Source organism: Melitaea cinxia, chromosome 17 (assembly GCF_905220565.1).
Source record: "Melitaea cinxia chromosome 17, ilMelCinx1.1, whole genome shotgun sequence".
In the NCBI taxonomy this organism is placed as follows: Eukaryota; Metazoa; Arthropoda; class Insecta; order Lepidoptera; family Nymphalidae; genus Melitaea; species Melitaea cinxia.
Genome location: NC_059410.1, coordinates 4136028 through 4161043, shown reverse-complemented (window position 1 = coordinate 4161043; position 25016 = coordinate 4136028). Strand labels below are relative to the sequence as shown.

The window sequence follows — 25016 nt, the reverse complement described above, 5'->3', positions numbered from 1 at the left end:
TTGTTAATTAAGGTTCAAATCCTTGTATATCAAAGAGACCTTTTCCCAAATGTAGGACATAGTGTTTTAGTTCATTTATGTAGAAATATTAGGCTCACATAGCAAAAGTTCGTGGGATGGTTTATTTTATACCCATCATTCACAATCTATCAACATTTCTTCAAAGATCTAAAGTATTTAGAGCAAAAATGAAGAGCGCATATCTTTTATAATTAAGAGATCTATAATTTAAATAGTCATTAAAATTATACTTATATTTATAGGTGGTACCGTTATTGAAAGAACCATTTCGATATGAATATACAGAGAGGTAATTTCTTTAGTTATGCGTAACGAATATGATTTCACATACGAGCACAATACATCTGATTGTTCGAGTCTTCTAAGCGCTGTTTATTATTAAATTAATACTTAGACGAATAGCGTTTCTTCGAACTAGAGTTATGGTACAAGTCTTGGAAGGTAGCGAATATTGATCGTTGATATGATATTGGTTAGCTTTGCGGTTTTGGTAATGTATTGACGGTCATTTTACAAAAATATTTTACTTATTGTTTTCTAATGTTTACGCGAATTTCACTCATAATAATGAAACAATTTCTTCGGATTTTTTTCGGACTTTTTCGGCATCCACGGTCACGGGAGTTACCGTGACCATGGTCGTATCCAAAACGTCGAGCATTTATAAAACTTTGACTTACTACTTTAACTAGTCAACTAAGAAGAAGTTAGCAATGTGAAGTTAGGTAGCCAATGAAGTACCTATAACTTCTTACGCGCGTACATAGTAAGTACACAAACTGTTTTTATATTCTTTGATAAGTATTTTTTATAAATAAAAAAAATAAATAGTCAAAACCAATTACAATGAAAATATACAAGTTTCTAACAGCTAACTAAAACATTTTCTTTATTTTAGATATTAAAAATGGATATATATTGTGTATACTTTTTAATCAAAACTTTTTTAACATTAGCGACAATAATCTTATGACTTGCACCAACTCAAACTACAGTACAGTGTATCAGAGCATACCGAGTGGCCGACGTAATGATAGCCTGCATGTGTTCCATACTATTCCTTGTTACGAGCAACTTACGTTCCGATGCAACTAAACGGTTAATTGAATATCCACGAACGATTACTGTTTAATTAAACATTAATTTTAACCGTGTAATGAAACGTAAATGTGTTGAATTTTAATATTGCTTCAAGTAAAAAGTATTGGATTATTTATGGTATGTGTTATGTTTTGCACAGTTAGGGTATATTTTTTTCATCGTTCCTTTTTTATTTTATAGCAAATAGATTACAGAGTCGGTAAAAAGGAGGATTTATATCGATTTTTATTTTAAAACATAATTTGGACACATTTTTTTTTAAATTTTAACTTTGTTTACTTCTTTGGTCTTATTCCAGTCGTTATATTTTTTGACAATCAACAAATGTCAGACAACGACATTGTTTGCAACGAAAACATTTATCATTCTTTGATTTTAAAAGCATATAGCAAAAGATATATCTTTTAGTTCTTATTATGAGGTTTTTTATGCACACGGTGACTTTCTTTCGTTATAATAATAAAAATTCTATAAAACAAATTTGTCAAGATTCTAAAGTAAAACATATTCATAATCATAATCTATAATCTATAATCTATAATATATATAAAAGCGAAAGGTCACTCACTCATCACGAAATCTTCGAAACTATAATACCTACAAACTTGAAATTTGGCAGGTAGGCTCCTTATAAGACGTAGGTATCCGCTAAGAACGGATTTTACGAAACTCGACCCCTAAGGGGGTAAAACGGGGGTTGCAAGTTTGTATGAAAGTCCTATGTTTTTGAAGTAAGAGACTTGAAATTTAAAATGCATGCTCTATAAATGATGAGAAGGTGTCCAAATAATGTATCTTTAGAAATAAACTCCCTTTTGGGGTTAAAACGGGGGATGGAAGGTTTACTCACTCATCACGAAATCTCCGAAACTATAACACCTACAAACTTGAAATTTGGCAAATAGGCTCTTTATAAGGCGTAAACATTCGCTAAGAACTGATTTTACGAAACTCGACCCCTAAGGGGATAAAACGGGGGTAGGAAGTTTGTATGAAAGTCCTATGTTTTTGAAGTAAGAGACTTGAAATTTAAAATGTATGCTCTATAGATAATGAGAAGGTGTCCAAATAATGTATCTGTAGAAATCAACTCCCTTTTGGGGTTAAAACGGGGGATGATAGCTTGACTCACTCATCACGAAATCTCCGAAACTATAACACCTACAAACTTAAATTTTAGCAGGTAGGCTGCTTATAAAACGTAGACATCCGCTAAGAGCGGATTTTACGAAACTCGACCCCTAAGGGGGTAAAACGGGGGTTGCAAGTTTGTATGAAAGTCCTATGTTTTTGAAGTAAGAGACTTGAAATTTAAAATGTATGCTCTATAGATGATGAGAAAGTGTTCAAATAATGTATCTTTAGAAATCAACTCCCTTTTGGGGTTAAAACGGGGGATGATAGCTTGACTCACTCATCACAAAACCTCCGAAACTATAATACCTACAAACTTGAAATTTGGCAGAAAGGCTCCTTATAGGACGTAGACATCCGCTAACAACTAATTTTACAAAATTCGACCCCTAAGGGGGTAAAACGGGGGTTGGAAGTTTGTGTGAAAGTCCCATGTTTTTGAAGTAAGAGACTTGAAATTTAAAATGTATGCCTTATAGATGATGAAAAGGTGTCCAAATAATGTATCTTTAGAAAGCAACTCCCTTTTGGGGTTAAAACGGGGGATGGTAGGTTGACTCACTCATCACGAAACCTCCGAAACTATAACAGCTACAAACTTGAAATTGGACAGGTAGGTTCCTTATAGGGCGTATACATTCGCTAAGAACGGATTTTACGAAACTCGACACTTAAGGGGATAAAACGGGCGTTGGAAGTTTGTATGAAAGTCCTATGTTTTTGAAGTAAAAGACTTGAAATTTAAAATGTATGCTCTATAGGTGGTAGAAAGGTGACCACATAATGTATCTTTCGAAATCAACTCTCTTTTGGAGTTAAATCGGGGGATGGTAGGTTGACTCACTCATCACGAATCCTCCGAAACTATAACAGCTACAAACTTGAAATTTGACAGGTAGGTTCCTTATAGGGCGTAAACATCCGCTAAGAACTGATTTTATGAAAATCGACCCCTAAGGGGGGTCGGAAGTTTGTATGAAAGTCTTATGTTTTTGAAGTAAGAGACTTGAAATTTAAAATATATACTCTATAGATGGTGAGGAGGTGTCCAAATAATGCATCGTAGTCTATATATATAAAAGAGAAGGTCACTGACTCACTCATCACGAGAACTCAAAACCGCTGGATGGTCTATCCATCCAGGTTGAACAAAGATAAAATTTGGCAGGGAGGTAGATTAAAGATAGCAGACGTCCGCTGAGAACGGATTTTACGATATTACACCACTAAGTGGGTTTAATTGGGGTTGATATTTTGTATGAAACATATACAGCTTGAAAATAAAACTAAAAATGTGGTGTATAGAGAGGTTTTATAAAAATAACAATTAAATTATACTAAATTGTGCCTTTTAAAAAGTTACTCAATTTGATAAGCATTTCAAGTGACTGAAATAAAAAAATAATTTGCGTTAAACATCTTAATAGTAATGCATATCTTCATAACCACGCGTACGTAGTCGCGGGCAAGAGTTAGTGTATTATAAAACGAAGTCCCCAAAAGTGTTTGTAATCGATTCGCTCAAAATCTACTGAACGGATTTTCATGCGGTTTCAGCATTGGAGAGAGGGCTCCACCATTGGCAAGAGGAAGGTTAACGGAACGGCTAAGCCGATTTTGATGAGAGTTTCACTGGTAGTTTGCTGGGAAAATTTTGTAACACACTAATTTCAACGCGGGCGAAGCCGCGGGCACAGCTAGTAATCATATAATCTCGACGAGAGAAATCATCAGAGAATAATTTTCAACGGCTTACACTTCGAGGCAGGTCATCAGGTGCGATAAATTTGAAACACAATCTCTGCGTCTAATAAATACTAGAAAGCACAGTCGGTTGCCAATTTATAGTTGATCAAGTTGAAACGTAAGCGAAATGATAACTGGCGGCAGATATTTGATACATTGTACATAACACTTGCTAATAGTCAAGAAAACGTAGTCAACTGTTTCCTCCCTGGATAATGACACTAGATCAAATATTTTTGTAACATAAAACCTTTGACTGCCATGACCATGCCCCTATGTCTTGGTTTTTATCATATTCTGATTATCATAGGGAGTAGGAGTCTTCAAAAATTTGAAATATTGCCTAATTTTCAGACATTCATTAAAAAAGATTACGCATATTTACATTAAAAAAAATGAGAACATAGCTGAAAATTTTTTAGCCACATAAAAAATTAATAAAAAAATGGCATGTTTTGGGGAGGAAATAGTCGACTACGAAATGCTGTTTTGGTCAATAATTGTCTACGAGACCTAAAACGGTCCTAGTTGCAGTTGCACATTTCTCGTACGGGGCGCGGCGGCGGCACACAGCGAGACAGGAACGTTTTATTCAAATACCTATTTTTCAAAAGTCTCTCAGGTATTTCCTCTTAAAAGCCTCATATAATACGTTAAGCTGAATTTTACCGTTTTGGAACCCTCCTCCTTACGTCACTCTAAGTCATATTTTCATTGACACCCTGACAAATATTACGTCACAAAAGATATGCCCCTCATAAATGATTTCGTGATTAAGACAGCATACAAATATCTTTTATTGTACACGACAAATAAAATGTTGTTCCTTGGTAAAATGAAATCCGATACAAAAAAAAAAAAAAAAAACAATTCGACCCAGTAGTTCATATGATTAGCGCGTTCAAACAAGTAACAAACATTTTCGATAAATTCTGAACTAAAATAACACCATCAATAAGTGTTATATTTATTGATGGTGATTTCATTCGTCCTTTGTGACTGTTTTGTTATTATTAACATTTAATTTTTTGACGATCTTTAACTTTAAATTTTATTTTAGCTACATAAACATATTATTTGACAAAAATTATATTTATTAATAACTAGCTGTGCCCGCGGCTTCGCCCGCGTTGAAATTAGTGTGTTACAAAATTTTCCCAGCAAACTACCAGTGAAACTCTCATCAAAATCGGCTTAGCCGTTCCGTTAACCTTCCTCTTGCCAATGGTGGAGCCCTCTCTCCAATGCTGAAACCGCATGAAAATCCGTTCAGTAGATTTTGAGCGAATCGATTACAAACACTTTTGGGGACTTCGTTTTATAATACACTAACTCTTGCCCGCGACTACGTACGCGTGGTTATGAAGATATGCATTACTATTAAGATGTTTAACGCAAATTATTTTTTTATTTCAGTCACTTGAAATGCTTATCAAATTGAGTAACTTTTTAAAAGGCACAATTTAGTATAATTTAATTGTTATTTTTATAAAACCTCTCTATACACCACATTTTTAGTTTTATTTTCAAGCTGTATATGTTTCATACAAAATATCAACCCCAATTAAACCCACTTAGTGGTGTAATATCGTAAAATCCGTTCTCAGCGGACGTCTGCTATCTTTAATCTACCTCCCTGCCAAATTTTATCTTTGTTCAACCTGGATGGATAGACCATCCAGCGGTTTTGAGTTCTCGTGATGAGTGAGTCAGTGACCTTTCTCTTTTATATATATAGACTACGATGCATTATTTGGACACCTCCTCACCATCTATAGAGTATATATTTTAAATTTCAAGTCTCTTACTTCAAAAACATAAGACTTTCATACAAACTTCCGACCCCCCTTAGGGGTCGATTTTCATAAAATCAGTTCTTAGCGGATGTTTACGCCCTATAAGGAACCTACCTGTCAAATTTCAAGTTTGTAGCTGTTATAGTTTCGGAGGATTCGTGATGAGTGAGTCAACCTACCATCCCCCGTTTTAACTCCAAAAGAGAGTTGATTTCGAAAGATACATTATGTGGTCACCTTTCTACCACCTATAGAGCATACATTTTAAATTTCAAGTCTTTTACTTCAAAAACATAGGACTTTCATACAAACTTCCAACGCCCGTTTTATCCCCTTAAGTGTCGAGTTTCGTAAAATCCGTTCTTAGCGAATGTATACGCCCTATAAGGAACCTACCTGTCCAATTTCAAGTTTGTAGCTGTTATAGTTTCGGAGGTTTCGTGATGAGTGAGTCAACCTACCATCCCCCGTTTTAACCCCAAAAGGGAGTTGCTTTCTAAAGATACATTATTTGGACACCTTTTCATCATCTATAAGGCATACATTTTAAATTTCAAGTCTCTTACTTCAAAAACATGGGACTTTCACACAAACTTCCAACCCCCGTTTTACCCCCTTAGGGGTCGAATTTTGTAAAATTAGTTGTTAGCGGATGTCTACGTCCTATAAGGAGCCTTTCTGCCAAATTTCAAGTTTGTAGGTATTATAGTTTCGGAGGTTTTGTGATGAGTGAGTCAAGCTATCATCCCCCGTTTTAACCCCAAAAGGGAGTTGATTTCTAAAGATACATTATTTGAACACTTTCTCATCATCTATAGAGCATACATTTTAAATTTCAAGTCTCTTACTTCAAAAACATAGGACTTTCATACAAACTTGCAACCCCCGTTTTACCCCCTTAGGGGTCGAGTTTCGTAAAATCCGTTCTTAGCGGATGTCTACGTTTTATAAGCAGCCTACCTGCTAAAATTTAAGTTTGTAGGTGTTATAGTTTCGGAGATTTCGTGATGAGTGAGTCAAGCTATCATCCCCCGTTTTAACCCCAAAAGGGAGTTGATTTCTACAGATACATTATTTGGACACCTTCTCATTATCTATAGAGCATACATTTTAAATTTCAAGTCTCTTACTTCAAAAACATAGGACTTTCATACAAACTTCCTACCCCCGTTTTATCCCCTTAGGGGTCGAGTTTCGTAAAATCAGTTCTTAGCGAATGTTTACGCCTTATAAAGAGCCTATTTGCCAAATTTCAAGTTTGTAGGTGTTATAGTTTCGGAGATTTCGTGATGAGTGAGTAAACCTTCCATCCCCCGTTTTAACCCCAAAAGGGAGTTTATTTCTAAAGATACATTATTTGGACACCTTCTCATCATTTATAGAGCATGCATTTTAAATTTCAAGTCTCTTACTTCAAAAACATAGGACTTTCATACAAACTTGCAACCCCCGTTTTACCCCCTTAGGGGTCGAGTTTCGTAAAATCCGTTCTTAGCGGATACCTACGTCTTATAAGGAGCCTACCTGCCAAATTTCAAGTTTGTAGGTATTATAGTTTCGAAGATTTCGTGATGAGTGAGTGACCTTTCGCTTTTATATATATTATAGACTAGCTGACCCGGCAAACGTTATCCTGCCCGGTACACAGCTACCAAATTTGATAACTTAAATACCGATAGCAGCGCCACCTACCGGGTCCAATTGGGTAAACTTTCATATCTTCCAAGTTGGATCAAATTATAGATGCTTACAAAATTTGATATAAATTTGTTCGGTAGTTTCGGAGTTACATACATTTAAAATTTTCATTGTTAACGCCCACCCCCGCAATCCTTATTGGGAATGAGTTATCATAAAATCCGCTCATTGATCATTTCTACGTCACATATAGGAGATTCCTACCTGTGATGGACTCGAGTAGCTATAGTTTAAAAACGGGAATTTTCCATTGTTAACGGCCTCCGCAACCCCCTCTTGTGGGTGGAATTTCTTAAATTAAATACTCCTACCAAATTTCAAGTCCTTACGCCTTATGGTTCCAAAGATATCATGATGAGTCAATATATAGATGGAAATCTCTTATATATATAGATTACGAGTCGTTAGAAATTATTTGCGTTAGTTCTCTCTTGATTAAATAGACATTTAAAAATTGTGTTCTATTATACAAAGACAACAATCACATGTTATTTGAATTGACACTCAGACGAAAGCTATAAAATTAAGTATTCTGTAAGTGACATCACCCATTATAAAAACATAAATTTGAAATAATGGTTAACGAATATTTTGACATTTTTAATATATTTAGAAACTTGTCTGTACAATTCGCAAGATTGTGAATTTTATATATATAATTTCAACAACATTATAAAGTTGGTAAAATTGCTCGTTCGATTCAATTTCAATTTAATTGCCAATACATAACAAATACATTATACTTTGCAATTTAAGTACCACGAAAACCTCGCGGGTTTATCTGGATACAGTGAGTCACTCAGTTAATTCCGTTTGTTTTTGTAAAAAATACTATATAAAAAAACGAACTGCTTTAGACCACACGACTGAAGTAAAACTTACGAAACATAATTCTCTCACTTTCTATTTTCACTAACTTATATCTCCCTCTCCCCTCCCGTTCGCTTCGCCCGATCACACTTTTCGTAACGCTCTCGTCACGCATTCACCAGCTTACTCCCCAAGTCAAGCGTGCATAAAGAAGTTTTAACTTAAAAATTCTTTCACCATTAGAATGTCCGTTATCACTGAGTGACGTATTTAAACGGTAGAAACGGAACAGACAAAAAGACGCGAGTGAAAAGCTAAATAGTAAATAAAATGTTTCATTTTTACTGCCACTACACATTTATTCATTATTTTGAGTAAATAAAAAAGTAACTACGAGTAATCGGTAACGCCCGCGCTTTCAAATATAAATTCCATATCGGTTTTTTACGAAACTATTTTGCAACGAATTAATTTTACGATTGCAACACGTAAAACTTTGTTCGTGACAGGAAAGTGTACATTTTATGGTTATTCGATACGTTTAATAATATTCAGATTTGTTATATTTCAAATTCATATTTCGTAGATTACTTACCTTACTGCTACAACTTTTCGTATACTTAAGGCCTGTGACAACAGTTGCAGATAAAGTTTATCCTCCTAATAAGTTACGATTAGATCTTAACAGCAACCTTAACCTTTTTAGGGTTCCGTACCCAAAGAGTAAAAAAAGGTAAATTAATACGACTTCGCTGTCTGTTCGTTCGTCCGTCCGTCCGTCCGTCCATCCGTCTGTCTGTCACCAGGTTGTACCTCTAGATTATAGCTAGACAATTGACATTTTTACAAATTATGTATTTCTGTTGACACTATAACACCAAATACTAAAAACAAAATTAAATTAAAAATTAAGGAGGGCTCCCATACAACAAATGCGATTCTTTGCCTATTTTTGCTCGATATTAAAATCGGCACTAGGTAAACGCTTCAAGCGTTCACAAAATATTTAGTTTTATTCAGCAATGAAATATTTCACAGAACATTCTTTTAATATTTAGTTTAATATATAGTCAATGGTAAGGAACCGTTCGTGCGCGAGTCCGACTCGCACTTGGCCGATTTTACTTATTTTCCTCCTTAATGTTGTCTTACGGCTTAACTCACGCTTTATTTTTTATCAGCCCTGACATTATTTTATACGTAATTGTATATTTGTTGCCTTTATAATTTAATTTTAATTAATGGGTAGAAATTAGGTATATACAGACAAATTAATCATGAAATTAAGGCTTCTAAACATACAAACAAATAATAAAGCTTGCTATAATAAAAATACTTTTTCGGATTTTATCGCCGTTTATTACGTTTTTTAAATGCCCAACGTTTCGGATACGTTACAGCAACCATTGTCACGAGACTTCTCGGTCCTCCCGTATAATGAGCGAAATTCGTGTAAACATTAGAAAACTATAAAGCTTTTATTTCATTAAAAATAATACTAAAAAATAGAGACTCCTTACTATAAAATACATAATTAACGAACTGTGCCCGCGACTTCTTCCGCATGTAATGTAACAAAAAAGATATTAATCAGTTCGCAGAGTTATAAAATAAATAAATTTCTAGAATGAAAGTAGCTTTAATTACTCCTTACTAAATCAGCTATCTGCCAGAGAAAGTCCCGTTAAAATCGATCCAGCCGTTTCAGAGATCAGCCGGAACAAACAGAGAGACAGACAGACAGACAGACAAAAATAAAAAAAATGCTATTTTGGTATATGTACCATGTATATCCATGTGCATTTAATAAAAAGCGGTTATTTTAATATTGTAAATAGACACTCCAATTTTATTTATTTGTATAGATGTATAACTCGTACTAGTAATGGATGAATAATCAAAAAGGGATATATAATAAAATATGGATATGAAATAAAATATGTATCGCCGTTATCGTAGGTGGTCGTTTTGGCCAGCGTTGGTCAATGGGTGTAGAAAACGAACGGTGGGCGTCGTGTAGGTGAAGTGATATTTAAAACCACTTTTACTGTGTCTTACTCAATGAATATACACAGGTTGATATCGACTGTTTATGTATGTGTAAAATTAATGTCACTATTTATTTGTTACTGATTTTAGTCAAGTAAGTTTATTATTATTAAAACTAATTATAAGGATATCAAAGAATTTCTGCTGATTGTCTTTTATAACAAATATAAAAACAACTTGTAACTCAGTACTTGACACTGACCATAGTCTAAACATCTGAACATCGCTTTTTTTACAACTAGGTCGGCAAACATGCGTACGGCTCACCTGATGGTAAGCGATTATATTACCGTAGCCTATGTATAGACGTCTGTCTGCAACACTACAAGCGTCGCAAGTGCGTTGCTAGCCCTACCCCCAATTCCCCCAGGAGCTCTGGTCAGCGTACTCATCACGATTACTCGAAACGATTATAATCAAATGCTTTATTTCTAAACTAATAAAATCGAATTTTCAAGCTTTTTTGACTTTAGTCAGCTAACTTTAAAAGGTTGCGGGTATTGCGTTAGTTTATAAAGTAACGCAACTCTTAAAGTAGCTTTTGTATTATTACTTCTGAGAAATTTAAATATGTAACAAGATTACTTAAGCATAGAAATAGTAACATATAAACAAGAATTGCTTTAATCTCGAAATATCAACTTTTCTTATTTATTATTTTAAGAATATATTTACACATTTAAGTCACAGTCTATATCTCACAACGTGTTTTATAGTTAATATATTTACATAATACGTAATTGGCTTGACTTTTTGTACACCCACTTAATTTTTATTTTTCAGTTTCCATCTAAAGGTTACTAGGAAGAAATTGTTTTATGCTATAAGGCCGCCTTTTGTACATTTTCTTGGTTTTTGTGCTTTTTCATCCTTATTCTTGTTTTTGTAACTTATTAAAAAATACTGTTGTTCAGTAAATAATACATTATTTTTATTGATTTTATACTAAAAAAAAATATATTTAATAACGAATTACCACAATAACGAATTACCATACAATTGTTATATTACTATATCTTCATACCCTTTTCGCAGTATGAAGTAGTCTATATACTTTCCCAAAGTTTATTCGATTTTTATATCAACGATTTTTTATTAAATTGTATTAAAATTAGTCCGGCAGATTATGTGTGAAATCGTAACTAACTCAATATATTATTGGTTTGCGATCTCATTCATGCAAGTTGCGCCAATTTCCGTGGCATGTCGTTTGCCCACATTGTTGGCGAAGGCAAACCGGAGCAGCGTATGATATTTATTATATACCTATAAATTATAATTTATACTACTGTTTAGTAGAAATGAAAACATATATTTGTATTAACTAATTGACTCCAAAAAGGTTTTAAGATAATATTGTTTAATTTATTTTTGACGCTTTGGCGTATTGGTAATAGCAAATAATTAATGCGTAGTAGCCGAGTTTTCGGTCCATGATATATGTGGAGTCTCATCCTATTGGGGGCCGTGGAATATAGCGCTTACTTATTTTTTTGTATTAAATTTATTTTATTAAATTAATTTATGTCCTTTCTTACATACGCTTATAAAAAATTGAAAATTGCTTTGGTAGAGTTTTTATTTTTTATTTTTGTTCTTTATAAAATTTATATTGTGCTGTGTTTGTTTTCGCAGAAATAAAAGTAAGGTTTTTAATTACCTTTTTAATATTCTTTATAAAATGAATAATAAGCTTAAAATTTGCTTAAATTAATTAAAGCGAAATAACCATTAACAGTTAAGAATAGACCCTCACGATTCCATCTACTTTGAAATTTACCTGTAAGTGGCGTTACATAACTCTTTTTAAACATAATATATTGTAAGGATTGATATTGAGATATATTTTGCTAATATGCTCCTAGATTTGGAGTTTATCAATGTCAGACAAACTACCTTATTTTATTATATATTATATTAGTAAAACTATGACACATATTTCATAATAAATAACTATTAATGCTATTTAGAAACAGCATAATTTATGTAACACAGCTTATATGAAATATAAATATTAGTAAATATATTTTGAAATTATAATTTACTATTTCTTTACTTTTCTACAGATATTTATATAATATTTAACTGCAGATATTAAAATTAAAACACATTTTTACTTTTATTATAATACTTATCGAGTTATCAGTTGCAAATTTATATATTTGCTAATTAAGTTTTCTAAGATTCAACTTTACGGTCTTTTAGTAGCTTTTCAAATAAGCATAAGTCTTTATTATTGTAGTCTTTTAACCTTTTTAGTCGAATATATATAAGAATATGGAATAGCATAGCGTTATAAATGTATATTTATTTTATATTGTTATATATTCTAATTTCTAAAACAATTCTTTGTACACTTGCTAAACGCTTTTCAATGCCTTGTCCTAGACCCGAAATTCGTCTCGAAGAAATCGCTCTTTTAGCGATAAAACCGCCTTTGTACATGATCCTCTGATGCTACTCTACTTTAGCTTTTTTTGTATTTTTTTCATGATGTACAATAAAGAATATTATTATAATATAGAATTAGCTTCTCGTCAATTGTTATATATTTGTGATAAAGAAAATTAAACAGAACTATTAGAAGCCTAATTACGTGTAAGAATAAGGAATACAACTTAAAACTTAATTATTTTGGAAAGTTAATAGTTGGATAGTATGGATAGCATAAATTAGTATATACAGAAAATGAATACAGGAAAAAAAGTAAAAAAATCTTAAAAAAACCATTATCTATTATGTACGAGTATTTCACGTGAATTGCTAACACCAAGTCAAACAAGTTTTGTAGCAAGGAATTTTATATAAATGTTATTTTAATTCACAACCTCATGTCGAAGGTAAGGCTTTTTTTGTTAAAGTATAAAGCTTCGTTTTTTAGATTTTTTACCAAACAAGTTTTTAAGCGCGATGATAACACTATTCTGCGGGTAACATAAATTTTAGTAAAAGAGTCAACATACCAAAAAAAAAATTTAAAGGTTAGCAAATAACAAATATTTTAAAATAAATAATTTTTATCATTATATGTATTTAATATAATTATCACATTTCTCTTAAAACACCGAGATCTTAAGTGTTAATGAACTACGCATTATCGACATTGCCATCAAATTCTTAATACAACATACAATCTCCCCGGCATCTGTATACGTTACGTGAAGCACAGCACAATAGCACAGTAACGGCACCGAGTTCAACTCGTAAAAGAGATGGGAAACAACGGTACACTTTACAAAAACGAATATTTTCTATGACATGTTAATATTTTTCGCTTAATTCTTTCGGAGCGGTCGACGAGCGACACTCGCGGGGGCCGGTCGGGTACTGGTCGTGATTGTTTACGCTTGGTCTCTCGTCGGCATAGAACCTTTGTGGTGCTCGGTTTGCGGTTGCAGATTTGTCTCTGTGAGGCTTGATTGCTTTTTTTTTGTGTCTGTGTACTTTTGAAACATGATTGGATCTATTGGTTGTAAATGGTTTTTACGATTGACAACTAACGGGGTCCATTTTATTGTTATATATTTTTAATTTGAATTTAATTAAAGATGAATATTTATAGCATAATGTTGTTGTTGAATATAGTTTAAGTTGCCTATTGAATACTAAAAAGTATTTTTTTTAATCTGAATCGTGGGAAAACTCAGGATTTAACGTTCTGATTTTAAAGAATTTTCGTGGGTCAAAGCCTACTATGAAAGTCTAGTAATAAGATACGAAACGTAACACAACAAATCATATAAGCCAAGTTAACTAAAAACGTTAATAATTACAAATCGTAATCGTAGAGCTGTCTCTATGTTGTATAGATAATTTTACGAAAAGCAGGGTAAATTTATGTTTAATATTAATTTGTTTTTTATGATAAAAAAGAAATGAAATGCCTATTAGAATATTTGTTTTAACTTAGTCTATGACAAAACAAGGTAGCGAAGAAGCGGCGCGGGCAGAACATCGGGCATTCTGAGCCAAATCGTTTGCTGGAGAAAGTAAACTTCGATAATATAGCCAACTGTATCCTGTTACACAATTTTAAGCTCTAAAGGAATAGATTATAAGTCGAAAATACACTAAAGATGAATTCACACAGTCATCTACAATCTGCAACACAGGTTATATCAATGGAAATAATGAAGTAACGTATAATTTTAGAGGCAAAACTTAAGCTGACAAATTATTGCGTTATTAAAAGGAAATGGAGCGTTGTAATTGTTGCTAACTGATGTGCAAGTAATATATTATAAGTTGCTATGCCAAATATGTTTTTTTTTTCTATACTGCACGTCTCTACTTAAGAACACTGAAACCACACGCAAATCTAGTAGTTTATTGTCAACATCATGATTCAAATTAAAATGTTGGAGCTAAAACATTTAACATTATTATTTTAGTACTATACACATTGTATATGAAGACGGTGTATATGTCCTCTGCTGACAAAGAAGAAGGTGTATATGTCCTCTGCTGACAAAGAAAGCTCTATGATACGTTTCAATAGATTTTAGATTTATGATACAAGGTGACCCCGCAAATGTTGTTTTGCTATATATGTTATTTACCCCCTTAACCCCCGCCCCTTATAGCTTAGGAGTTTGAAAAATAGATGTTAGCCGATTCTCAGACCTACCTGATATGTACACAAAATCTCATAAAAATCGGTCCAGCCATTTTGGAGGAGTATGTTAACTAACACGGTGACACGAGAATTTTATATATAAGATATAATCACAAATAGTTTCAAAGAATTTATTTGAAAATAAATTCTTTACTCCTGTTAGCATGTATGAAAACTTTTTCAATGACAAGGCCTTCCCAAATTTGTAAGAAATCTTTCAAAATGTCTTTCTCAGACGTCTTTCTATAATGTAGAGCATTAAATAAATAACTATGATAATTTATTAAATCCATACTAATATAATAAAGCTGAAAATTTGTTGGTTTGTTTGTTTAAGCGCGCTAATCTTAGGAAATATTGGTTCGAATTGTTTTTTTTTTTTTGGATAGGCCATTTACGGACGATGCTTGGCGCTACGGTCACAGCAATGTTATGATCCCTGCACATGACATACATTGTATTGGCCATACAGATGTTAGCCATCGTCTGGGTGGTCGTGCAGTCATTGTGGGTCTCCCCACTGTGCCTCGGAGAGCACGTTAATCCGTCGGTCCCAATTATTATCATGTACATCATACTCATAGTAAGAAATATACCCACCAAACTGCATTGGAGCCGCGTGGTGGATTAAGTTCTGATCTTTCTCCTACATAAAGAAAGAGGTCTATGCCCAGCTGTGGGATATTACAAGCTGAAGCCAACCATTTACCGAGAAAGACCTATTTTATTCCTCAAATTAATGCATGTGAAACCACGGTGCACAACTAGTATTTATATATAATATATCTACATTTTAAATTGAATGTATTTATAGTATAATTAATGGTAGTATGATAGTATGAGTGAAGTTTGCCTCTTACTTCAATGTCTCAATTAGCATCTCTATCGAAATGCCATGACTAAGGAATATATGTAAAGTGCATTTTAATTAAGTAATAATTTACAATGAGGTGGCTAACGCTTATCTTATTGTTTTTTGCATAAAAACCAGTTTCGTGTATGGAATTTACAATTGATTTAGACGCTGACTGGAATAATGGTGCTATATACAAGCTGAGTGAAAATTATTGCATTTTTTTGCATATGTTAGAGTTGCTTAAACTGTAATAACACTTAATAACTATCGTTAATTTATCTGAAAGTAGAATAATTCGTTAACACGATACCTCTGATGGCTATTAAATATTAAATATTCTTCTATTTATAGATAATAAATATTCTTCTGATAAGCAAAGTAGAGACTCGAGGAAAAGTATTGATAGCTTGCATCGTTGCTCTACTGTGAGAATAGTTGATGCATAAGGCACACGTTTTCACTATCGAAATGATTTTTTATATATTATTTAAAGAATTTTTATATACTACTCGTTGTCTAAGGGTCAATATGCAAATAAATACAACTTTTACGCCTTTCATCAGTATATTTTTAAAAATGTTATACAAAAGACATCAACGGGTGGCCAAAGTAGCATGAAGTAAAAGTTATATTTTTCTAACTTATATTAATTTATTATATTTAGTAATTTTAAATGAATTTAAATAGCTGAGAATACTGAGTAAACTCAAAACTTATTGTAACTTAAAAGGAAAATCTGATATTAAATAGAATTTCATTATTTACAGTGTTTATAAAACAAAAAAAAAATGTATATTATTGTGATATACGTTAACAGTTTTATAAATACTTCGTAATACATTGTCATAAATAAGAGAGATTTTTTTTAAAGAATAAATAAAAGCAATTTGCTAAAAATATTTCTACAGGCGCTTTTTATATAATTAATTTTAAATTTATTGAGATCCTTAAAAGATTTGGTATACATCGCGCATAGAATATAAGCACAGAAACTACACAATATTATTTAAATGTAGATTCTTCAAGCTCTTAGCAATAATCAAGCAAAAAATCACTTCAATATGTATAAAAATTTCACTGATGCTCGATTTCGTAAGTCTTGATGTCTTGCAAAGGGGCTAAGTCTTGCTGTAGAATGGCTTTGTGTTCTTTTTTCGGTTCAAAGATGTCTGTTCCCCATATCCACTGTAAAATACATTCATATTTTTTTATTAATTATATATAACATATTGTAAGCTATTATGAACTTTTTGCGCTTTTTCACTTTAATTTTTTTATTAAAATCTGTAGCGTTACAGTATGCAATACTACTGGGCAATGACCTCTTCTCCAAGTTCAAAAAGTGGTGGTCAATCCATTTCATTGCCGTAGGCTGGCTGAAATGTTTCTTTTAAAAATGTATGTGACTTTATTATATATGACTTTTCTTTCGTGCACGAATACAATATAAATTATAAAGGGAAGCTTATAACTTGAAAGCATAAGGGTGCTAGTTCGTATTTTAATCCACGGCCGCCAAGTGCTTACTATGTTATTATGAACTAATTATTATTGCTCATGCATAAAAATAAAAATAACAAAAAATATTGTACAATAAATATTTCGTAAGAAACCAACGAGCTTGGAATAAAAGTTTCAGTATTTTGAAATTTACCACGAGCACAGCAAGTGTTAGTCCAACGAAGTAGCCCGCAAGAACGTCGCTCCAATGATGCTTGAAGTCTGAAACTCTTGAGAGAGCCGTGAACCAGCTCAGCATGACAGCTGCGAACTGTAGGGTGTGACGCAATACACGAGTCCCACGCCACACCATTCTTTTCTCTAAGTAAAACTGTAATAGCGTCGAATCGGATTATTGCTATTTATTTTGTTAAGGAGTTTCTCACATACATTAAACATCTCTTGCGGTTTATGATGCGGAAGTAATAACTTGAAATGAACAAATTGCGTATTTAGCATTTTCTTTTCATCTAGTTGGCATACATACAAGTATACAATCGATAGCGAGTGAAATGTCTTTGAATCTTTAAATAGAGTTTTAGAAGACCGAATCTAAATTTGTTATAAAGAATGAGTTAATGAATACTAACAGCCAAATAGAACATGGTGAAGGCAGCCCAAGATGAGTGTCCGCTGAGAAACGACATGTGCATGTCTGTGAACTTCTCTGTATTTTCTCCTAAGCATTTATACTCATTTGGCTGTATATAACGCTTCTGCCATGCTTCTGAACTGCAGTCGACTGAGGGTTTGCATAGCTGAGAAAAGAGAAAAAATAATATGACACACAATTTCTGTATCAGTTACTAATACGTAAAGTCGTTTTAACGCTGATAGTTGCTCACTCGATTCCCGCTCGATGTAGATTTGCAATCAAGAATTTGCATCGAAGTTGTATCAGTTGCAACAGGCGGCCTTATCGCTAATATAGCGTTCTCTTCCTGGCAACTTTTGGAAAGAAGACTAACATAGGGAGTGTGGGATGTGTTTCCAATGTATTTACAACTTTAATACGCTATATATCTCAGTTTTATTTCAGACAAGGTGTTTGTTAGACTCAAGCCAGCATATATAATCTGTAATGTTTTAGATTCATTAACGAGTAGGTATACAAATTATGTTCGCAAGTATTTTTATTATTGTAATTAAAACATATTTAAAAATATCTTTATTTTCATCCCACGCTCAGATAGCGATGTTATCTGTTTAGCGAACAATTTTGTGTAGTCTACAATAATTGTTTATTTTGATCTAATCTAAAAGTGTTAGAGGGGTCAAAAGGAATTTTATGTACGCAAAAAGCAAAAAAAGTATATATGGTGGCTATAATATTCTGTTCTATTAAATAATTAATCTGAAAAGTTGTGACGTAGTTTGAATTGTCTAAAAAAAGCGTATTATTTGTATCATTTTATCTCTATTATAATAAAGTTTTATTAATTTCACTTATTACGGATTACGATTTATTTAGTACGGGCTTAAAATGGTTGTCGTTTTGTGGTTCTCGACATTTGGACGACGTTACGTATGAGTTGGTAAATGTCGGGATTCTCAAAATAACAATCACTTTAAGTTCCATTTACGTAAAAGTGTTAAATACCCACTTTTATAGCATCGTTAAAAACTAACCCAAAGTACGGACTGAGGTCATCAATGATAGTGCTGATGAAGTTAAATTAAATGCCCACAAATATTTGTTCATTTGTTTTTTTAATATTAAAACTCTTAAATAAAATATTAGAAGATATAATGAAATTACCTGTGAAAATGAAAAATTAACATTATATTTACTATTTGAAGTTGATATCTGTATCTTTAATAAGCTTGCATCGTTGTATGCGCACTCTTCCCGGCAATTTTTTCTTAACTACTATCATTAAAGGTTGGAAGAGATCGCTGTAAGCGATAAGGCCCTTAAGTTTTGTATCTAATGGTTCTAAATTGTGTCTTTATTTTTACAATAAAATTTCAATAAAAATAAATAAAATAAAATACATTTTCTAGCGATATTTTCAAGAACTTGATTAGAGATATCTTTGAAGATGAATTCAGTCGAGAAGCTAAGTCAATGGGAAAGAATCTTCAAAGACGTTCACTAACTTGTTATTTAAAATACCATTATTTATATTATGTATTTTATAGTGTATTAAGGACATATGGATGGTAATTATGTATGGGATGATAAAAAAGGTTTTAAATGTTGCTCTGATCTACCATTACACCGAAGTTCACCGAATACTATCGTATTATATAAAAGTAATATAATTTTATATTCCATTCCAAACAATGGAAAAAATGAATGTAATTATACAATAATAAAAAGTAAACGATCTCTAATTGTGCGTGAAAATAGCAATAGAGTTTAAATTATTGTAAGAAGTAATATAAAAAAGGTCTTTTTAAAGTAAATTTTTTGTCTTATATAAACTAAAATTAAATTATATTAGTAAAGTAAGATTAAAAAATCAAGCGATATCCACTACAAGTTAAAAAAATATTGTTACTTGAGTGGTTTATATAAAAAGTATGTTATTAACGATTCAAAATTTGAACAAGATAAGTAGAGTGTGCTAGCATTACCGGGGAAAGTAGGAACCTCGACCTTACTGAAGATCACAGCTAAATAATACTGCTTTCAAGAAGCTTTGTGTATCTGTGGTGAGTAAGGTGACCAGAGCTCCTGGGGGTATTTAGGAATAGTGTTGCAGGCATCTATAGGCTACGGTAATCGCACACCATCAGGTGAGCCGTAGGCTTGCTTGCCGACCAACATGTATAAAAACAACCTTACATCAAAGAAATGTGGCCTCGGTCTTCCAATTACGTTCTTGGCAATATTAGTGATTAGTTCGATGAAGCAGGCACCATAAGCGAATGATGCCAGAGGGCAATAAAAGCCACGGACCCACGCCGGTATGTATACTCGCAGTACCCGTTTGTTGTCCGTCTCTTTGCGTAGCAATATCCACTCGCAGACTAGGAACTACAAACAAATAAAAATGAATTTAATAAAATTAAGTAAATATAGTTAATAAAAAATATACTTCAAGAATTAGAAATTATGACTAGATATGGCGCAGACTAACCCAAACTTACCTAAAAAAATCGATAATGGACCAAAATTATTACTTATTTAGGATTTATTATTACTTATTATACAAATTATTACTTATTTATTAGGTCTTAACCAGGTCAACAAACAAGCGTACGGCTCACCTGATGGTGAGCGATTACCATAGCTTATAGACGTCTGCAACACCAGAACCATGGCAAGCGCGTTGCCGACCCAATCCCCAGTCCCAGCAGGAGCCCTGGTCACCTTATCTACCAACAGGAACACAATACTGCTCGAAAACAGTGTTATTAAGCTGTGATCTCTAAGGTCGGGGTAATAATACCCCAGTCGGGCTGCTCCTAGTGTTTAGGTTGGAACAACGTGGCAGATTAGGCTTCAATCGTCTGATCCTCTAACCTCATGAAGGAAGAGGTCTATGCCCAGCAGTGAGATGTTACAGAGTGATTCGTAATGTATAATCCTATTTATAATTCTGATGATCGATTGAAGTAAATTACAGTTTATCGATTATGTCATAATGCTATGTTGATGGATTTCAGTTGAGTGTATAATATATACATAGTATAGACTAGCAATTTGTGCGGTTGTGTGGTTTGGAATGCAAGCAGTGTCGTCTTTACAATTTATTTTTTAATGATTAATAGCACTCATAATAGGTAATGTAAAATTAATATAATTAAGAATGAGGTCGAGTAAAAGAGGTTACTTATTCAAAGAGGGATAGCAAAGTTAATTTATATTAGAGCACAATACTAGATATATTATGTAGGTACTTCAAATAAATAATTTTCACAGTTTATTATTTATGTTATAAATTTTTTCTCTTTCTCTATTGATACCCATCAAGTATTAGTCTGAGATCACAATTCAGATTAAGATCGTCTTTGCACTTTTGTAAGTAAGAATATTGTTATATTTTTAATGTCATTTTCAATGTGCAATAAAGTAAAAATAAATAAATGAAATAGTTATGTTTATGAAAGAGGAAATAGAAAATGATTAATTAGTTTATAAATCAATTTCCGCTTGTTACTACGGCGGCGCCTAGAAGCGCGATAATTACTGATTTTTACAAGGTTATGTAAGATAACTTATGTGTTATAAATTTATTTTGTCATAATTATTCAATATCAAATTAAAACAATGACGTAAATGTTTTCGTGCCTTGTGATGCAATTGTAATAACGTTATGTTTAAATGATAAATTTAAAAACAGCTGACACTTATTTAAAAACATTTACTATTTTCTTATATTATCGTTATCATGTTCATAACTCATTCGTACATGAGAATATTAAAAAAGAATTCTTAACTTAACTGTCATTATGTCGATGGGTAATCTCATTGTTGGTCTACGTCTACTGTTAAAGTAGTTTTTATCTTAATAACACTAATACTCCTGGGCGGAGTTGGGGACGGGCTGGTGTTGCAGACGTCTATAAGCTTCGGTAATCGCTTATGATCAGGTGAACTGTTGGTAACACTTGTTTGCCAACTAAGTTATATAAAAAAAGTCTTCTATAAGATTACCAGATGGGCTGCTCCTCCTGATTTTGCGCAGGATATGTTCTACTGAGCCGTTAATAAAATATTATAACCTAACATTCTAAGAATTGTGTGGAACTTACAGCAAATATAGGCAATCCTAGGCCAACTATCCTGAGCACAGGAACGGTTACAGTATCATCCTTGTAAGGGAACATAAGAGTTTCGTCTCCGCAAAAGAAACCTCGCTCGAACTTCACCCATACTGACTGTGTTATATATATACCAGCGGTCACTGAAACAATAACATTATTATTAGTATTATTTTGATTGAAGTTGTGGTAAGAGTTATTAGATAAATAGTACTCAAGTTTTTAGTTACAAGAAAAACAATCTTAATTTAGTTTTTCGACATACGATATATTTACCAAACCTCACCTGTCAAATATTATTTTTACCATTCATCATCATGTATTATAATTGTTTACTTGTAAGCGAGAAAAAACTGACTTCAATTACATTGACAAGTAATACAAAATAGGAAAAAATATTCAAGTAATTCAGAGATAATTCAATAAGTCCCACTCATATCTCGATTAAATTTAAATGGGAATACATGACACGCACCACATTTCGATCAGGAAAAAAAAAACCCAAAAATCGGTCCACCTAATCGAAAGTTTTGAGATAACATAAATGAAAAAATACAATCGAATCAATTCGGTTCTCAAGAACATCCTTTTATTTTGAAGTCGGTTTAAAATATTTTGAATAGTTTTTCTGAACCTTACTTATCACATTACTTATTTACAAGTGGATTCTAAATTTTTGTTTCTAATCATTTTTTGACAAATAATAATATCTATAATTATCATTATTTTATTATGAAAACAACAAACATGCTACATAACGTTTAAATGATATAATAAATAGTTTTGGTTAAGTCATAAGACATATCGTCTTAATAATTAATATTTTAATAAAAAAACATAAATATAACATTCAAAGAACGAATTTTATTTAAACAATATAATTTTATTGATAATAATATTAAAGAAAAACAAATTAAAATTAATTTTAAATTGTAATAATATTGATTGGACTTACATATTCCTATTAATATTACGTCAATGATGAATTTTCTAATAATATGCGTCGAAGCCTCCTTCGACATCTTAGCCGTTCGTACGTAGCCCCTTCAATGAATTCTAAATGCTTGTGATTTCCTATATACGTTCATACATGTACATATAGTTTCAACTCGATCGATAAGACTCTTTTCTGACGTTATACATATTTACGATTATCTAATATAAATAGGAAATTACGATTGTTTATCCATCGATATAATTATTACTAATTAATTTATGCTACTGTGTTCTTGCCACTGGTTTCTTTTTAGTTTTTTTCTTTTTTTTTGGATCAGGCAAAACCAGCTGTGTTGGTACGATTTTTCGTGTCAAGGCACAGTAGAAAATATCCTGCTTATAATTTGGAGCCCGCTTGGAGAAGTTCCTTAACCTTATGGAGCAGCCGTGGCCCAGTTTGGAAAGTTTGTCAACCTTATAGAAGATCATAGCCAACAATACTGCTCTCATTTGGTGTTGGTGGTTCCTATGGTGAGTAAGGTGACCAGAGCACCTGCAGGATCAGGGGAAGGGTTGACAACGCCCTCGTTTAATATTAAGAGATAAACAACATGAACCTAATATTAATCTACTGTACAAAATTATTTATCTATCTGCTGTATGGTTACGGCAGTAAAGAATATAGCCACCCCCTCTCTTTCCGTGGGTGTCGTAAGAGGCGACTAAGAGATAACACAGTTCCACTACCACCTTGGAATTTAAAAAGCCGACCGATAGTGGGATAACCGTCCAACTGCGGGCTTTGAAATACCCAGGTCAAAAACGGGCAGCAGCGTCTTTGGTGTGACAAAGCAAGCCCTGCGGTCACCAACCCGCCTGCCCACCGTGGTGACTATGGCCAAAACCATGAGTTTACGCCGTTTTTTGGCGCGAACTTGGGGAGACCTATGTCTAGGACTGGACTGCGATAGGCTGAAGTGAGTGATCTATCTATATTTTGTACAATGTCATAAGGTTTTTTTTTTATAACTAGGAAGTAATCTAGTAGTAATAAGTCAGTGACAAAGTAATAAATGTTCAAAGTACATTATGAGCGTAACATTTAATCATAATAACAAAACTGTGACGATGTTAATTATTAAGATCATTAATCTGATGACACTTCATTTTTTTTAAAGTGAACAAGTGAATACTGTATCTAGAAAGAAATTAGTCTCCCTTAGATTATACTACATTACTTTTATTCTCTTACTCTTTCTTGGATAAAGTAGGTAATCTCTCCTAAGCGCCGGCACAATATATAGGGCCAGCTTTTGGACTGTGGACGTCTGAAAGAGGGCTCGCAGATCCGTTCCGTTCATTCAGCGTTGAGGATGAAGGAAGCCGGAATGACCTCGTGCTGTTTTACACACCTATGTGCAATGTGGAGGGGACAAATTTTACTAGCCCTCCTGAGATAAGTTCCGCTAACTACAAGTAAAGCGAGGCTTCTCCGACTCTGTGACCGCCGGCCATCACATGGGTTATAGAGGATAAAAATCTTACATAGCCCGGTTCTTTTTCACAAGTCGAATATGTTCATTTCCCTCACGTAAAAAACAGAATAAGATATTATATAGAAAGTTTGTCGCCCTAAAATGGTAGAAATTGTTTTTTAACCGACTTCCAAAAAAGGAGGAGGTTCTCAATTCGACTGTATTTTTTTTATGTATGTTACATCAGAACTTTTGACCGGGTAGACCGATTTCGACAAATTTTGTTTTAATCGAAAGGTGGTGTGTGCCAATTGGTCCCATTTAAATTTATTTGAGATCTAACAACTACTTTTCGAGTTATATCTAATAATGCGTTTTTACTTGACGCTTTTTTCGTCGACCTACGTTGTATTATACCGCATAACTTTCTACTGGATGTACCGATTTTGATAATTCTTTTTTTGTTGGAAAAAAAATATCCCTAGTTTGGTACCGTGATAAGGAAACCAGGATCTGATGATGGGATCCTAGAGAAATCGAGGGAAACTCTCGAAAATCCGTAATAA

General features: G+C 32.9%; 1 protein-coding gene and 1 long non-coding RNA gene across 2 annotated transcripts; both read right to left on the bottom strand.

Annotated features, from left to right (window-relative positions):
- Positions 1 to 1385: 1385 nt before the first annotated feature.
- LOC123661618 lies at positions 1386 to 4187 on the bottom strand. Its single transcript, XR_006744367.1, has 2 exons — positions 3952 to 4187; positions 1386 to 1643 (listed from the first exon to the last, which is right to left on the bottom strand). It is a non-coding gene; the product is annotated as an uncharacterized LOC123661618 (long non-coding RNA).
- Positions 4188 to 16371: 12184 nt separating this feature from the next.
- Positions 16372 to 23086, bottom strand: LOC123661627 (putative phosphatidate phosphatase). The gene is made up of 6 exons (XM_045596583.1): positions 22995 to 23086; positions 22031 to 22182; positions 20118 to 20309; positions 17917 to 18084; positions 17481 to 17657; positions 16372 to 17011 (listed from the first exon to the last, which is right to left on the bottom strand). The coding sequence occupies exons 1-6, from the start codon at positions 23059 to 23061 to the stop codon at positions 16901 to 16903; spliced, it is 867 nt and encodes a 288-aa protein (XP_045452539.1). The 5' UTR covers positions 23062 to 23086; the 3' UTR covers positions 16372 to 16900.
- Between the last annotated feature and the right edge of the window lie 1930 nt (positions 23087 to 25016).